The sequence below is a fragment of the Myotis daubentonii genome, chromosome 2, assembly GCF_963259705.1.
Source record: "Myotis daubentonii chromosome 2, mMyoDau2.1, whole genome shotgun sequence".
In the NCBI taxonomy this organism is placed as follows: Eukaryota; Metazoa; Chordata; class Mammalia; order Chiroptera; family Vespertilionidae; genus Myotis; species Myotis daubentonii.
In genome coordinates this window covers 24,275,900-24,294,783 of record NC_081841.1, presented here as the reverse complement: position 1 = coordinate 24,294,783, position 18,884 = coordinate 24,275,900, and the positions used below count along the sequence as shown (strand labels likewise).

General features: G+C 39.7%; 1 protein-coding gene across 1 annotated transcript; it reads left to right on the top strand.

Annotated features, from left to right (window-relative positions):
* The first annotated feature begins 293 nt into the window (after positions 1–293).
* LOC132226037 (oxidized low-density lipoprotein receptor 1-like) lies at positions 294–14,238 on the top strand. Its single transcript, XM_059680939.1, has 8 exons — positions 294–404; positions 1,295–1,417; positions 3,498–3,596; positions 5,184–5,303; positions 6,851–6,922; positions 10,585–10,733; positions 11,785–11,891; positions 13,848–14,238. Exons 1-8 carry the CDS (start codon positions 338–340, stop codon positions 14,002–14,004), a joined length of 894 nt encoding a protein of 297 aa, XP_059536922.1. The 5' UTR covers positions 294–337; the 3' UTR covers positions 14,005–14,238.
* The last annotated feature ends 4,646 nt before the right edge of the window (positions 14,239–18,884 follow it).

Genomic DNA, 18,884 nt, shown 5'->3' with positions numbered 1-18,884 from the left:
TCCCCCCTTCCCCCCCCCCCCCCCCCGCAACCCTCCCATTCTCTCTAAAGACCAAATGGAAAAAAATATCCTCAGGTGAGGATTAACAACAGCAAAGAAGGCTTGTTGTACACCATTTAAGTAGGGGCAGTTTTTATTTTCGCAAACCTATTAGAAATATATAAAGTTGTTGATGCACATGTCCTCTGTGGTTTTTACCAGAGTAAATTAGTATCATACAACTGTATGCAGCTGCCCCTCCTTAGGCCAGGTCTGAACTTCTCCTCACGTCTAAGGGGTTAGTGTCAGAAGTATCTATTCATTCACCTACCGACACTTCTGTGGGCTCCCCTTTACCATGCAGACAAGCAAACCAGCCGGCGGCTCCACAGTGTCAGATGCTTCAGACTCTGAACAACCTCCAGGTACTGCTATTTTTTTTAATCCAAATGTTCCATACCATTTTACTAACTGAATATTTATTTGAATAACTAAAGTAAAATTTTAGTTACCTTTGTGTATTGTCACCGCTGGTTGCAATTGTAGTAGGGGCATAATTGTCAGATATTTTCTTTCGTGTTTCTAGATACGCTTGAAAGAGTACTTTCATAGATAATTAGCAGACATAATTATCTATTTCTTGGCTAGATCTAAAATGTAATCCATTAGTTTAAGTAGTTTAAGGAGGGCTAGATGGGTTGTTGGGTAGAAACGTGATGTGTCTTTTTTACTACTGGTATATTCATATTCCTATCGAACTTTAAAAATAGTAATAACCTCTTAATATTTTACAAGTGCAAGAGGGGTTCTTTTTTATTTTATTTTACTTACTTTTTTTTTTACCACTTTTTAAAAAATTGTTGCCAGTATTACAGATATCTCCACCCCCCTGCATTTGCCCTCTTCCACCCCCACCCCACCTGATGCCTTCTTCACACCACTGTCTGTGTCCATGGGCTGTGTATATATGCCTATATGTTCTTCAGTTAATCTCTTCCTGTCTCCCCTCTCATTTGAGATCTGTCAGTCTGTCCCATGCTTCCATGCCTCTGGACCTATTTCATATAGTCAGTTTATTTTGCTCACTAGATTCCACATGTGAGTGAGATCATGTGATCTTTCTCTGACTGGCTTATTGTACTTAACATAATAATCTCCGGGTCCATCCATGCTGTCACTAAGGGTAAGAGATCTTCCTTTTTTAAAGTTGCATAGTATTCCACTGTGTAAATGTACCACAACTTCTTTATCCGCTCAGTCTAAAATAATTTGCTTTATAAGGTTAGACATTCATAACTTATTTTCTATGTTAAAGAAATCACAGAGCAGACAGAGATAATCCCTATTGTGGACTTGGAATCGCCTCTTCCCCTTCCTCCCCCTCCCCCTCCTCCCGAAGATGAGTGGGACCCAATTCCTGAGCACAGCAATAGGAATGGTAAAGTATATATGCTACATTTTATTAATTTATGTTCTCTCTGTGTTAGCGTAAGCTACCTATTTCCCCTGATTTTATTTTTCTCTAAGTTGTTACTATTTGGGTATTTTAAAATTTAGGGAAAATATAGAGCTTACATTTTTTTTTCCAAAACATATGTAAAAATAAACAAAACCATATATTCTCACAGACATGCTTGAAAAGTTCATATATTAAGAAGCATATTTAAAGATAAAAGAAACCATTGGTCCAAATATAGATCTGTTTCCTCACATGAAGCTGAGATACAAATGTGCTTGAAGTTTAAATTTCAGTAAAATTGTAAAAAGACAGTAAAATGTTGAACCCTACTACACAAAATTGCCTACTTTTGACCATAATTAAACTTAACATCATTTTGTAGAACACAGTTTCTCAATCCAGCACTACTGATGTTTTGGGTTAGATAGTTCTTTGTTGGGGGGACTGTCCAGTGATGATAGGATGTTTAGCACCATTGCAGGCTTCTACCCACTAGATGCCAGTAGCACTCGCCCATTAGTTACGACACCAACGATGTCTCCAGACATTTACCATGTATCCTGGGGACAAAATTATCTTTGGTTGATAGCCACTAAGTTATATTATCCAGCAAGTTAAAAAATGAGTTAGACATTAATTATGAATATAACCACTCTCTTTGGTGGGAGCTTTTCACTTTGTTTCAAAAGTATAATTCTCGCCGAGACCGGTTTGGCTCAGTGGATAGAGCGTCGGCCTGCGGACTGAAGGGTCCCAGGTTCGATTCCGGTCAAGGGCATGTACCTGGGTTGTGGGCACATCCCCAGTGGGAGATGTGCAGGAGGCAGCTGATCGGTGTTTCTCTCCCATCGATGTTTCTGACTGTCTATCTCCCTTCCTCTCTGTAAAAAATCAATAAAATATATTTTTTAAAAAAGTATAATTCTCCAGAAATATAAGGAAATACCTTTATGCACTAGAATTTATAAATTTATGTCAAATGGAATAATAAACATATCCCCCGAAAGAGACTATTAACAGTGATGTCTGAAAGTTTAGTTTCTGGACTGTGGGGATGTAGCATATTTTTATGAAACTAAATAAATTATAGATGTTGGTAGTTCTATAGCCAAATATCATTCAGTTAAGACACTACCTAAAATTTACAGTAATTCTTTATGAGGAGAATATACTACTAGTCATTAAGTTCTAATAATTCTATCTTAAAAACAACATAGATTTAAATACTTAAGCATTTCCCCCATCTGATTACATTAATGAGGATAATGCTAACTGAACTGAAATTTTATGCCTAGTATTTAAGAATATTTAATAATACCTGTATGCAAAATTTTTGTCTGTGGTGGAAGTCCTCAAGACCGCACTCAGGTTTATGATTCTCTAAAAGCATTCACAGAACTCAGTATATTTTTGTACATTCAACTTAGGTTTATGACAGTAAAAGGGTAAAAGCAAAATCACCAAAGGTTCGTGAAGTGTCGGGAGGCCAGGCTCAAGTTACCAAGGACCCTCTCCCAGTAGAGTCAGGTCTTGTGAATTCCTCCAGCAACAAGTATGTCAACACATGTCACATGTTGCCCACCAGGGAAACTCACTGGAGAATCAGTGTTGAGTTTTGATCCGGGGCTGCTCACATAGGCAGCCTCAGGTTGGCATGTAACAAAGTTCCAGACTTCCAGAACGGAAGCAGTTGTTCAGCACAAAGCATATTGTTTGCAGAAACAGTTTAAGCCCCGTGAGCCATTCTTATCACTTAATTGTGATGGGAAAGCTCCTGAAACTATTTGCAGATGCCAGCCGAGGCCATCTGGTCAGCAGGCCTTGTGGGACAACAGTAAGGTCCATCATGTTAATTCTTGGCTGCGCATGCTCTTAACTAGGTTTTTTTTTTTCCTCTTCTCATTCAGCCTAATAGTTCATAGTAATTCACTCATTGGAAATCATCCTTCAGAAAATTCAGGATATTTTTGAAACAATAATAAATGAAAGATATTGACATTAATCTTTCAAATAATAGGAGCAGAGATTCTCTCTGATTATCTCTCACTGTGTTTCTTAGCTTCTGCCTTCCCCTTTTCTGTATATGGAATCATTCCAGTGGTCCTGGGAATCTTCAGCCTGCTGCTCTTGATGTTATGTGGATTCTTTGGTTACCAATGTAAGTTTGATTTATTTGGGGAAAAGAAATAATAGCCTGTTTGTTAGATTATCATATTGCTTTAAAGTATTTCCAGATCCCAGTTTTTGGTAAATGTATTAATGTCATACTGAATAGAGAACAGGGAAAAAGACATTAAATTATCACAACATTTTCCTATTTTAGTGAATTTAACTTTGTGAGCTCTCAACTGCACATTTTTTTTTCTAAGGAGGATATATTATTGCAATACTGCTTAAGATATTCATAGTAATGATTACTTATTATTATTTTGAAAATTACAACTTACTAAGAAAATTTAGCTCAATGCATTTGCAATTGTCTTTACTATGAAAATAGAAAACTTCTTTGACAATTTATTCCAATTGTCCATGCCATCAACAACCTATCTTAGATCAATAGAATGTTTTTATTATTAAAATCATTTGCCATCTGTTATTAAAAAATAGTAGTTTCTCTGGGATAACATTAATTTGAAACTAAAAATTTTATACTTTTGCTTATGAAGTAAAATTCTACATATTCAATCAACCAGACATAATGTTAAAAGATTTGAGATGATTTTTGTTGTTTTTGTCTCTTTTAATTGAGCTGAACAGTTTTTTTATTGATAGAAACACATTAAAACATAAGAAATTAAGATTATATTTTAGAGTTAGACTAGACTTTAGAAGTAATGGTGGATAAATTAAAATTCCCTTAGCAACCCCAGCAGGTCCAGGGGTCCCCAAAGGTGTGGACGGAGTCGGCGAAGAAGGAATGACACGGAGACAGCGTTCAGTTGATCAGCAGCTTAGCCAGGATCTCTAGCCAAGTTCTGGTCTCGATCTCCAGAGAGGTTCTGCTTCGGATCTCCAGCGAGGTTCTGTAGCCATGTTCCCTCGCTAGGTTCTCCAGCCAGGTTCAGTCACCAGGTTCTAGTCAGGTTCTCTTGCCATATTTCTGTAGTCAGGTTCAGTCCAGGATCCCTTGCCATGTTCTCCCGCTAGGCTCTGTCTCTAGGCTCCGAGGCCAGTCCCTGTCCAGGATCCTCCGGCATGCTCTCACCAGCGAAGTTCTTCTGTCTCTAGGCTCCGTGTAGGTTCTGTCTTCTTGATTCTGTTCTAAGTTCTGCGTGTTTCTGTCTTGTTACAACTGTATTTATACCAGTTGATTCAATCCTATCAATCTCTATTACAAAGGTTAGGGCGTTTCTTATCTCCATTCCAGGGAGAAAAGATTATGTAGCTTAAGCATGATTGTTTGTAGTTAAATTGATTAACTACCCGCCTGGCACTTAGTTAAAAGGTTTTATTCCCTCCCTAACTTCAGGGGAAAATCCCTACCTGGGGAAACAACCTTTCTCGGAGAGGTGACCTTGGTTAAAACACAGCGCCAAGAAGGTGAGCAAACATATTAAGAACAGTATGCCATATATGCCAGGTCCCTTGAAACAGCAAGCATGGACCGGCTCCCGGCAGTTTTCAAAGACATTCCTGGGGGAATTTATTAAGGAGGAAACTGTAACAATTCAACATCTTAGTCTAATATGCTACTGTTTCACAATTGAGTATATGCTTTATACTTATTTGGAATTCTTGTTCTTAGACTTTCAAAGTATTCAGGCATCTGAGGAAAAGATGAAGGATCTTAACCAATGGATTGAGTCTTTCCAAGAAAAATCAGAAAGGTTTCTTCAGATCCAAAAAGTTCTTTACCAAAATAAAGGTAATATCAGAACTAGAACACACTCTCTTTACAGAATGCTGGATTGTTTTCCTTGTTGCAGCCCTAAAATGGTTCATCGCTAATATAGCAGCATGGTAGTTTTAATGGCTTCTTGTCTCTTTAATTCTTCATGCCATCTTCTGAAACTGTCTCACATGTATCAAAAATAGCTTCCTATATTAATTAATTGGCTCATTAACTCATTTATTTATCACATGTATTCAATGCACACTAGATGCCCACAACTAGGCTGGTGGTCAAAAATAAATGCAGTCCTGGCAGATGTTGCTCATTGGTTAGAGAGCATTGGCCACACACGGAAGAACCTCAGGTTCGATTCCAGCTCAAAGGCACATATCTGGGTTGGAGGTTTGTTTCCTGGCCCTGTTCGAAGCTTGTGAAAAAGGCAAGCAATCTGTGTCTCTCTCACATACATCTCTCTCTCTTTCTCTCCCCCTCCTTCCTTCTCTTCCACTCTATCTAAAAGCAATGGAAAAAGCCTGGCCAGCGTGGCTGAGTGGTTGAGCATTGACCTGAACCAGGAGGTCAAGATTCGATTCCTGGTCAGGGCACATGCCTGGGTTGCAGGCTCGATCCCAAGTTGGGGGGTGTGTGTGTGTGTGTGTGTGCAGGAGGCAGCCTATCAGTGATTCTCTCTTATCATTGATGTTTCTATCTCTCTTTCTCCTTCCTCCCTGAAATAAATAAGTATATATATTTTTAAATAAATAAAAACAATGGAAAAATATCCTCAGGTGAGGATAAACAAACACATACATACATACATACATACATAAAATATGAACCCAGCCCTTAGGAGGCTTAGAGAAAACATGTAAACCAAAAATAAAATGTCAAGGTCAGCAGTTTGTGCAAGATGTTCATGGAGCATGAAAATGGAAGAACTTAAATATCTGAAAAGTGATCATGTTTTCACAGTTTCTGTATGCCTCCTAAGGAAAGAAATTTAAAATATTGGAGTAATCGGAAAGCTACTTTTATGTTAATTAAATTGGAATATAAAAATAGTCTATGTTTATGATAAATATTTTACAGAGGACTTGCATTAAAATATTATTTTTTTTCTTGTGATGTATCAAACCTATATTGACAAATTAAATCAACCATTTGAGAGTTCTTTAGTGACTAGGCATGTTAAAAGACGGGTTTTGTTTGTGTTTTAGTTGGGATAAGATTGACGTATAATGTACAAGTTTGAGAAGTACAATGTGTTGGTTTGATACATTTATATATTGCAATATGAGTTCTACAGCAGTATTAGCTAACAATTTTATCATGTCACATAATTATCATTTCTTTTTGTGTTGAGAACTATTAAAATCTAGTCTCTAAGCAACTTTGAGTTTACAGTACAATCAATTATTTTAGCCAGAGATGAAACTAATTCTGTAGGGAAGGGAACTGGACTAAAATTATGTCCATATTTTGCCACTTGAACCTTATCATTATTGTGATTCTTGAAACAGTAAAAATATCAGATGTAATGTGTTTTCTCATCTAATATTTAGTCTTGTTGTCCTGTATAGAAACCCTTGAACAGCTCCAAAAGGAGAATGAGTATATTATTGAGGCTTTGGAAGAACTAAATGCAAAACAAGGTAATTTGGAAGTGAGATAATTCTGAGTTGATGATAATCCTATATAATAAAGAGGTAATATGCAAATTGACCCCATGCCCTCGTGTCATCACAAGATGGCCACCCCACATCATCATAAGATGGCCACCCCCATGTTGTCACAAGATGGCTGGCAGGGGAGGACAGTTGGGGGCAATCGGGCTGGCAGGGGAGCAGTTAGGTGTCAATCGAGCCTGCAGGGGAGTGTTTAGGGAATGATCAGTCTGGAAGGCAGAAGTGGTTAGGGGCAATCAGGCAGGTACACAGGCGAGTGGTTAGGAGCCAGCAGCCCCAGATTGTGAGAGGGATGTCCCAGACTGGAGAGGGTGCAGGCTGGGCTGAGGGAAACCCCCCCCATAGTGCACAAATTTTGTGCACTGGGCCTCTAGTCCTATATAATAAAAGGGTAATATGTAAATAGATGGAATGGCAGAACAACCAAACAACCAATTAAAGTATAATATGCTAATGATATGCTAAGGATGCTCAACCACTTGGCATGACCTGCACTGACCACTGGGGGGCAGATAGTCAACTGGTCAACCAGTCGCTATGACTTGCACTGGTCACCAGGGAGCAGATTCTCTGACCAGTAGGTTAGCTTGCTGCTGGCATCTGGCCAATCAGTACTGAACTAGATGGGCTGGACACGCTCTGGAACCTTCCCATGACCCTCCCCAGCCCAATCGTGCACCGGTGGGGTCCCTCAGCCTGGCCTGCTCCCTCTTGCAATCTGGGACACCCTCAGCAGATTTTGGAGAGCTGGTTTCAGCCCAATCCCGTAGGCCACTCCCCTTGGGAGGGTGCCAGACACAGGGCTCACGGCTGGCGAGCACTGCTACTGCCGGGAGCCGGTCCATCCTTGCTGTTTCAAGGGACCTGGCATATATGGCATACGGTTCTTAATATGTTTGCTCACCTTCTTGGCGCTGTGTTTTAACCAAAGTCACCTCTCCGAGAAAGGTTGAATCCCCAGGTAGGGATTTTCCCCTGAAGTTAGGGAGGGAATAAAACCCCTCAACTAAGTGCCAGGCGGGTAATTAATCCCTTTAACTACGAACAATCATGCTTAAACTACATAATCTTTTCTCCCTGGAATGGAGATAAGAAACGCCCTAACCTTTGTAATAGAGATTGATAGGATTGAATCAACTGGTATAAATACAGTTGCAACAAGACAGAAACACTCAGAACTTAGAACAGAATCAAGAAGACAGAACCTACACGGAGCCTGGAGACAGAAGAACTTCGCTGGAGAGAGCATGCCGGAGGATCCTGGAGAGGGACTGGCCTCGGAGCCTAGAGACAGAGCCTAGCGGGAGAACATGGCAAGGGATCCTGGACTGAACCTGACTACAGAGATTGGCAGGAGAACCTGACTGGAACCTGGACACTGAACCTGACTGGAAAGCCTGGACAGAACCTGGCTGGAGAACCTAGCGAGGGAACATGGCTACAGAACCTCTCTGGAGATCCGGGCTAGAGATCCTGGCTAGGTTGCTGATCAACTGAACGCTGTCTCCATGTCATTCCTTCTTCGCCGACTCCGTCCACGCCTTTGGGGACCCCTGGACCCGCTGGGGTTGGACCCCGGCATATGGCGCCCGAACAGGGACCCCTAGGTAAGCGCCCGCACTCGGGACGGATCGGACTCCACCGTAGGAAGAAGGTGGATAGTCTTTGCCGACTCCGTCCACACCTTTGGGAACCCCTGGAACAGGATTCCCCTAGGTAAGCCCCCCTCCCCCATTGAGAACCCCCACACTCGGGACGGATCAGACTCCACCATAGGAAGAGGGTGGATAGTCTTCGCTGAATCCGTCCACACCTTTGGGAACCCCTGGAACAGGATTCCCTTAGGTAAGCCCCCCCCATTGAGAACCCCACACTCGGGACGGATAGGACTCCACCAGGGTGCTACAGACCCCCCTATAGAGGATAAGTAGGGTAAGAAGGTGGATAGTACAGAACTTAGATTGAGAAGATGTGCCATACTGAGTCCAAAGAAAGAAGACTCTGTATTGATTCTTAGATTGAGAAGATGTGCCATACTGAGTCCAAAGAAAGAAGACTCTGTATTGATCGTTAGATTAAGAAGATGTGCCATACTGAGTCTAAAGAAAAAAGACTCCGTATTGATCTTTTAACATATATGCTTGTTAGCAGAGGAATTAAGGTTACTCCCAGTCAGACAGAACATTTTATACAAGAAATACGTCCATGCTTTTCTGAGGAAGGAAAGGTGCCGGAAAGGTAAATGTAGAGGCATGGGAGAAGGTAGGCCCAAGGAGCCTTATCCTTAACCCCACTGCAGCCTTTCCACCCCGGGAAAGTGCAGGATTGCCAAGCTCTCCCTGGGGTGATAGATCAGGACTCAGGTAATAGCAGAAAGCACCAATCCTACTCTTAAAATGGATACAAGAGAGCGTTTCAGGTTTTTCTTTTTAATGCTTGCTTTTAAAAAATAAAAAAGGGGGAATTTGCCGGGAGCCGGTCCATCCTTGCTGTTTCAAGGGACCTGGCATATATGGCATATGGTTCTTAATATGTTTGCTCACCTTCTTGGCGCTGTGTTTTAACCAAAGTCACCTCTCCGAGAAAGGTTGAATCCCCAGGTAGGGATTTTCCCCTGAAGTTAGGGAGGGAATAAAACCCCTCAACTAAGTGCCAGGCGGGTAATTAATCCCTTTAACTACGAACAATCATGCTTAAACTACATAATCTTTTCTCCCTGGAATGGAGATAAGAAACGCCCTAACCTTTGTAATAGAGATTGATAGGATTGAATCAACTGGTATAAATACAGTTGTAACAAGACAGAAACACTCAGAACTTAGAACAGAATCAAGAAGACAGAACCTACACGGAGCCTGGAGACAGAAGAACTTCGCTGGAGAGAGGATGCCGGAGGATCCTGGAGAGGGACTGGCCTCGGAGCCTAGAGACAGAGCCTAGCGGGAGAACATGGCAAGGGATCCTGGACTGAACCTGACTACAGAGATTGGCAGGAGAACCTGACTGGAACCTGGACACTGAACCTGACTGGAAAGCCTGGACAGAACCTGGCTGGAGAACCTAGCGAGGGAACATGGCTACAGAACCTCTCTGGAGATCCGGGCTAGAGATCCTGGCTAGGTTGCTGATCAACTGAACGCTGTCTCCATGTCATTCCTTCTTCGCCGACTCCGTCCACGCCTTTGGGGACCCCTGGACCCGCTGGGGTTGGACCCCGGCATGCTACGGCAGTGCAAGTCTCTCCCGATCAGGACTGATTGGGCATGAGCCCATGGCAGGCACAGTGGGGCCAGGATGAGTGGAAGTGGCAGGTATGAGCTGTAGGTGGTGTTGAACTGCAGGTTTTTTCCCAATCCCTGCAGGCCACCCAGAGGGATCCCACCCATGCATGAATTCGTGCACTGGACCTCTAGTTCTTAATAACAGCTTCATTTTTTTTTTTTTTCTTAAGAATGTGGTTAAGACCTTTGGGGCAGGGCAGGGTGGAGGGAGGTGAAGTGTGGCAGGGGAGGCGGGGGACACCTGTAATAAAGTCAACCTTATTCTTTTAAGAGGGAGAAGCTATGAAGCAGTAAATCCTTGTTTGTGAGGTTCTGTGGGCGCTGAGTAGTAAGTATTTTCTTTCCTAGGAGACTGCTGTGGATCTCTGAATCACTGGGTGCAACACAGAGACTATTGCTACCACCAAAGCATAGAAATGGTTTCTTGGTTAAACTGTTCTGATCTTTGTTTCACTTTGAATGCTACATTTTTAAAGACCGGAAGGAATAGATTGAAGGTGAGATTGTATTTCATTCTCTATTTCTGGAACATGAACAAACAGCAGATACCAGTCAAAAAGAAGGGCTCAGCTGTAGATCTAAAACCCAGGATAAAGGATATTTTCTTGTTTAATTTTTTACTACTCTTTCCTGGTGTGTCCACTTCAGCACACTTTTCTTTTTCATCATAAAACACATATACCCTCCCTGCAGAAACCTAGCAGTTATGTTCCTTCGGCATGCATTGTGCTTTCAGATATAACCATCACTACCTACTTCACCTCCTTCAATATTTATTCAGTATCACCTAACCCAGTGATGGCGAACCTTTTGAGCTCGGCGTGTCAGCATTTTGAAAAACCCTAACTTAACTCTGGTGCCGTGTCACATATAGAAATGTTTTGATCTTTGCAACCATAGTAAAACAAAGATGTATATTTTTGATATTTATTTTATATATTTAAATGCCATTTAACAAAGAAAAATCAACCAAAAAAAATGAGTTCGCGTGTCACCTCTGACACGCGTGTCACAGGTTCGCCATCAGTGACCTAACCCAACAGTGCTTTTTAAAATTGCCACCTGTGTATCATGTCCGCTGCACAGCCCAGACCTTCTCCTCTGTAATCCTCTTACACTGCTCTAATTTTTTATAGCACTTGTCACCTTTTTTACAGACCATCGTATTCATATGTTCCTTTATTCCTATCTGGCTGACACCCTCACTGGAAGCAGGAATTTTTCTCATTTTTACTCAATGATATATGTCAAGCTCAAAGAATAGGCACTGAGTTTAATGAATGATAAAATGAGTTAAGAAAGGTAATTCTCTTTTTGGTGTATTGTTATCTTAATTATAATATTTTCTTTCAGTTATGTTGTTTCTCCTTTTTATTGAATTCCTGGTTTGAGACATGTACAGACTTTTGGTGTTTCATTTGTCAGTGGGCATATATTGACTCATTGTTTTTATTTTTATGATTATTTCTCACTTGACACAAGTTCATTATTTTCATCCCTAAATGCACTTTTACTGTTAATACCTTTGTGTATTTTGGGCCCATGCAGAATATCATGAAGTCACTTGCAGTGAATCAGACTTGGCTTGGCCTCTCTTATAAGAAAGCAGACAATGAATGGAAGTGGGAGGATGGCTCCTCTCCTTCTCCTGACCTGTAAGTATATAATTCAACTCCTTGTTCTTTTTTTTTTCAATGTCTCTCACTTAAAGAGCTGAAGAAAATAGAGATGATTACTGGGAGCAGAATTTAGACCTTTTATATTTCTTGCTTTCATTATTTCATATTATACTGTCAGCAACTTTACAAATTATAAAGTCATTTACGTGTTTCATAGTTTCTATAAATATGCCTCAAATATTAGATGCTCTGCCCTAGCTGGTTTAGCTCAGTGAATAGAGTGTCGGCCTGCGGACTGAAGGGTCCCGGGTTTGATTCTGGTCAAGGGCATGTACCTTGGTTGGGGGAACATCCCCAGCAGGGGTGTGCAGGAGGCAGCTGATCAATGTTTCTCTCTCATCGATGTTTCTAACTCTCTATCCTTCTCCCTTCCTCTCTGCAAAAAATCAATAAAATAGATTTTAAAAAATATATTAGATGCTCTGATTGATCACTATTTTAGATAATGAATATAATATAGGGAGGAACTTCATTATATATGAATTTTGGGACATCTCTAGTATTTTATTGGGGGAGAAGTACAGAACTGCTATTCCTCAGCCAAAAATTTGGGCCTTTTTATGGTTTCAAGTACATACTGCTAAATTTTTATCCAAAAACATTGCATTAGACAACTATGACTGTATATACATGATTATCTCTCTCTCTTTCTCTCTCTCTCTATATATATATATTCACAGTATACATATACTATATATACTATATATATACTATATGTATACTATATATACAATAGTATATATGTTGTGACATTATATATGTGTATTTATATATATATATATTACCAAGCTGTTTCATCACTCTGTGACAATTTTATTTAATATGTCAAAGTTTCAATAATTTTGAGAGCTGATTAATTTAATTTTGTTCTCTTAGGGTATTTATGAAGCTTTTTTCCATTTATATATAATAAACACACATATTATATATAACTAGAGGCCTGGTGCATGAATTTTTTCACAGGTGGGGTCCAGCCGGTCCACCCCAATCAGGGCCAATCGGGTCAGGCTGGCCTGTGGGAGGGGCTGTGGGCAGTTGACCGGCCAGTCCCCCTGATCAGGGACAGGGCCGGCCAGCCCTGCTCCCTGGTTGAACTCCTGGTTGAACTCCCGGTCGAGCTCCTGATCGAGGGACAATTTGCATATTATCCTTTTATTATATAGGATATTCTAAACTTCGTGAGTAATAATTTTAGCTGACTTTTATATCTAACTAGAGGCCTGGTGCACAAATTAATGCACGTGTGGGGTCCCTCGGGCTGGGTGGCAATCAGGGTCAATCGGGGCTGCCTCGCCCAGTCCTGATGGGAGCGATTGGAGCCAGCCGGCCAGGAGAAGGGACTATGGGAAGTTGGCCGGCCATGGAAGGTTGGCTGTGGGACTGCACTGACCACCAGGGGTCAGCCCCTGCATTGAGCGTCTGCCCCCTGGTGGTCAGTGAGCATCATAGCAACCAGTTGACTGGTTGTTTAGTCGACTGTCATAATGGTCGCTTAGGCTTTTATAGATATAGATGTAATGTGTTTCCAAGTAAAATGTCCTTCCTTCAACTGTTGCTGTGCATGCAGAGTTGAGTGGTTTCTATCGCGCTGATCTGTACTTAAACTTCATTTTATAACCCAGGTCTTAGGTTCTGTTTTTCATGCTACTGACATAATTTTGCAGGCAGACCATTCTCTTTCTCTTTCTACAGGTGTATATTTTCCCACTTATAAATAATTATCACATTTTGTAAGTTTACCTATTGTTTACATGTCTGTCTCATCGCTTCTAAAATGTATGAATTCTTTGAAAAGAGGAAGAGTGCCTCTACTTCCTTGAGTTCCCCACAGCACCTGGCATAATAAATTTCACATAATATGTCCTTAAGTAATGCTATTTAATTTGAATACAGTGAGTATGGCCAGTGACTAGTATTTTCTAAATTTTACAGGGGTTTACCAGAGCCAAGTCCAGATTTCCAGGGGAAATGTGTGTATGTAAATGCACATACCATTGGTTTTGATAACTGCACCAGGTCCTTTTCATGCATGTGTGAGAGGGCTGCCCACGGAATAAATCAGAAGAAGAATGCAAAAGAAGAGCTGTGAGGTTTGAATCTCCATAAGATTCTAGATTCAAGATTTGCCTGTCTTTAGTCTACTGTTATTTCGTGTTATTTGTAAATCTTTTTTTTTTTTCATGGCACAAAGAGATAAATGAGTTTATGATAGAAGGACACAGGGTGTACGATCATAGCAAAAATATCATGGTAGCCCAGAAAACTGAAATTTCAGAGCTTCTTTGTTTTGTGAAAATTGTGTAACAGTTAATAAACATTTCATTCATCATGAATAATTTTGGTTTCTTTTTTATATTTCAAATTTTATTTATTCATTTACAATTGCAAATTCATGATAACAAAGCTTCAAAACAAATTCAATGAGATGTGATAATTTAACATTTACAAAGAATGGCAAACATAAAGAAATATCAAAGGTATCACAAAGAAAAATATCAAAACATAAATTTACTTAAAACAAATTTCTGAAGTAACGTATTTTTTAAGTTGTTTGCAAGAGGTCTTCCTAGAAGATTTTATACTATGTCAGTTTCATTACATCTTTAATTTCTTGCTTTTCATCTTAGTGGATAACATATCTTTCGTGTCAGAGGCTACTTTTAAATGGACTCTGGTTCTTTCCTCTCATCCCACTTTGCTTCAAGTTTTTGTTACACTAACTACCCCCTTCACATGCATTCAATCACTTTCATTTAAAAAGCCTTACCTTCAAGACATAAACATACCCATACATCTCTCCCCAGCCCTTTAAACTCCTCTTCTAATTACCCCTTTTATAAGTTTCTCTTCAAAGTAAGTGTACTTGAACAAAGAATCTACAATGGTTATGTACTTCCTCACTTTCCAATCATTACTCAGGACTCTGTTACACATCTTACCTTTCTTCTCTTTATTCAATCCATTTTGGCTGAAATGCAATGTAAGGAAAGACTGAAAAGCATTAAAGAAGCATTTATGGCTTCATGCTGTTTAGCCACGTGAAGGAGTTTGAACTTGTTAGGAATCTACTCATGTCTTCTAGGCAGAGAATAGATAAGATTTATTTCATCCTGGGGTAGTGGATATGCTTTGGGAAAATTGAAACTGCACATGCTTTTTGAAACTGACTTTAACCTGAGGTTGTTTATTTGCAGAAGAAGAAATCCACTACAGGGGAATTCCAGTCATTTTATTCATATCCTTTCCGAGTAATTGTTATGAAAAAGCCTCCACCAGGCAACATCAAAGATGAGGGCAAGTTTACACATCAGGTTTCGCATTCACTCACAATGATAAAATAGAAACAGAAGGTAAAGAGATCTAGAGGACTTAAAAACCAGACAGGAAGCTGGTTTTGAGATAATAACCTATGTTTTCAAAATAATCTAGATTTGCTAGTGAAGCTCTAAGAGTTTAAGAGTTTCATGAAATATTTTGGCCCACATTTAAAATTTATTTAACTCTCTTATCTTATGTCAACTGACTTCATAATTAGATCGCCTACTTGAGGTCATAAGATGGCTATGGATGCTATGTATATTATATTCCCATAGCTTTAGAGCCAATAGAAAGAAAAATGCATATATAATAGTCACTTACAATACCCAACTTTCCCTAAGATTGAGTGGCATACACTGAAGCAATAATGGAGATCAGAGGCTTGATGCTAATTGTTAGTTAGCTTTTGCATTTCACCAAGGAAGATGAAAAGGGAGGGGAAGTACTTCTCTCTGAATCCTAGCATGTGAAATAGGATCAGCTAATTAAATGTTTCACCTAAGACTTGCCTCATAAGATAACTTGTTCACAAGGGAGTTAGGATGTGAACACCTTTGAGTGCCATTTACCTTGTCCTCCACAGCCTTCAGTTCCTGGTGGGAGGAATGTGGAGCTCTTCTGTGGCCTACATCTCCCCTGGGCAAATTCTTTGAGCGCAGACCTGATGATGGTGTGTTTTTCTCTGGTGACACTCTTGGTCTGAAAGCATAGTGCTCTGCAGAAGGGAAGGTGGCAGCATCAGGCTGATTGTCCATATTAACAGTTTATTTCTACAGATATTTTAATGGCATGTTAACAGCAGCTGTATTGGAGATATTGTACATACACAATTCAGAACTGGAAATGTTCTAACAGACTGTACCAAATATGCTTTATGTCTTTTTTTCCTCGCCATCTTTTCATCTGAGCCATATACAGTACATATTCTTTAAAGAAATTTAAGATTGTAATTATATTGTTTCAAGGACATATTTTTTTTCAAATTTCTTTTTTCCCAACAAATATCTACTGAGCTCCTCTTTCATGCCAGGCATTCTTCTAGGATCTCAAAATATATAAATGGACAAAACTAAGCAGAGGTGCTGTCCACATGGAGTGGCATTATGGTGGAGAAAAGTCAGTCTGTGAATGTGCAAATTATATATGTAATGAGTGATCATAAGTGGTAGTGAGAAAAATAAATCAGTGAAGGGTATTTTGCAATGGCAAAAGAGGGATTGTGTTTAAATAAAGTAGTCAGGGAATGTCTTGGCTAATCCATGTAAAATTCTGTTTTAATTTTGAGAATTAAATCATTAAAATTTCACATTCTCTTAGATAACTGTAATTCTCCATCTTTTCAGTTGTTAAATGCCTCCTTGGCAGTATAATTACTCTTTTTTAAATAAAACACATGACAGATTAATAGGGCTCTAATTTCTGTATAAGAAATTAAAATAACTTATTGGTTTAACCAGGTTGTAGAAAAGCAAAACATTAATAGCGTTCTACCTTTTTGGTTTTTTTTGGTTTTGTTTTTGTGGTTTTTGTTTTGTTTTGTTTTGTTTTTTTACTTAATGACATGAAGGCCATGAATAAGGAAAAGGAAGGCAGGGGTAGTTACTGCTTTCTTTTATAATTTCAAAAGTGGGTAGAGAGCCATCAAAAGAATATCGATAGAGAGATAATCGACTTATCTAATTCCAAATTTCCTAAAATAGCATAAAAAACTGATACCTATGACCCGAAAAAATAAACACAAAATTCACATCAATTGAGCACGACTAAGAGCCAGAAAACACAAAAACTTCAAATTACCTGTAAATAGAAAAATAACAGCAAATTTCTAGTGTAGTCATTTCTAACTAATTTTTTGGAAGCTGTAGAGGTTCTAGAGAAACTGAGGACTTCGGCAGAAAGTAAAAGACCACACAGATTGTGAAAATCCTAAAAAGGAGTCCCAGTAGATCAGGTGCCGGGTACAAGAAAAAGACTTAAAAATGCATTTTGGACTCTTACTCTTAAGAGTCAGTCCTGGTAAGGCAGCACTCTGAATTGAAAAGGAGGGAGAGACGGAAGAAGCACATCTGGAACCCGTGCAGTGAAGGGAAAGAGAAGCAAGTATATGCATGTAAAGTAGGGAGGGTGTTGTATGTTGGGCAAAACGACATTTAAAAAAACACCCTCCAAGCTTCCTCTCTCTCTCAAGTCCATTTGAGAGGCTGCATTACAATATCCTAACAAAAGAGGACACTCTCGAGCTAGGAATCTAACAAACTACCCAACCACAGTACCAGTCCACTAAAAGATATGTTCACCTACTTGAAGATATCATAGGAGGAACACAGGAAAGGAGAATCAAAACATTTAAGCTGATGCAAATTTTCTCCCATAAAAACCAACCATGAAACATAAGGAAACCAAGACAATACTCCAAACTGATATAAATATCCAAAAAGACATAACATTTGTACACAAACCAAAAACTCACAAGAAGCAAAAGTAAAGTGTAAACAATTGTTCTTTTTCACTCACCTATTTTTTTAGATAATTTTGTTATCTAAATAATGGAATGCCTAGCTACAACCTTCTTTCTAGGAGCATTCTTTATTTTAGTCTCTTTCAATGTTAATTTTCTTAGATAAATATCTACTAAATTTACTTTTCATCATCATGTAAGATTTTCCTGAAAATATACAATGTTAAATTACTTCCTCCATCAATACATTTCACTTTTGGATTTTATTTATATACTAGTGGCCCGGTGCACATTGAAATGAAATTGATTAGAAGAAATATTTTAATATCGCTATTTGCCCTTTTTCTATAATAGAAGTGTCAACCAAATTCATGATCAACAATGACAGATGGAAACACATGCGTGTGATTGGTGCCAGTGAGAGCTTTATATGTAACGTGCATGCGCTAGTCAACTTGGCCTTTTATAGCTATAGAATAAACTTGTTTAATTAAACCTGCTTTCTGATTTAACTGAACTTTTTCCCGCCCAGTGAAGCACCCCAACTTCTCTTACAGGTAATTGTCAGCAACACAGTAGCAAACATAACATGAAACAGGTTATTTTTGTAGATCACACAGGAAGAACAAAGGGTAAAATTCTTAACTGCAGCAGTGCTTGACTAGATTCTGTGCAGAGAGAAAACCTGAAGTTATTTTCAAGGTCCACCATTTCTTACTTCTTTTCAGTCTGGTCAAGTTTCTAAGCTTTCTAAATCTCCATTTTCCGGCTAATGAGAAGAAAAATAGGATTCCAGTGAGTCTCCTATCTACCTACTCCAGGACTTCAAATAAGATGAGGTATGGGCGAACGCTTCACAGAAATTTGATTAAAGTGTATAATGTTTCCACCTGTGTTCCTGGGCTGAAGAAACCGCAAAGACGCTAGTCATCCTAGGAAGAGGAAGCCAGGTGTTGCTATGTGACGTCATTACCCGGCACCCACAGCCACCATTTCCTGGCTGGGCTGGGCTGTGGGCAGCATTTTGCACCATGAGGTCTGGGCAGCGTCAGCTGTGATTTGGTGGGCTGTCGCTCCCAGGTGGTGGCAGGGCCTGTGTCCCACTTGGGGGAAGCCAATTGCTGCTTTGTGGGCGCCAGGTCCACGGTGCCTTTTGTCTGTGCGTGTCACGGTAACTCCTGCACTGAGTGTCT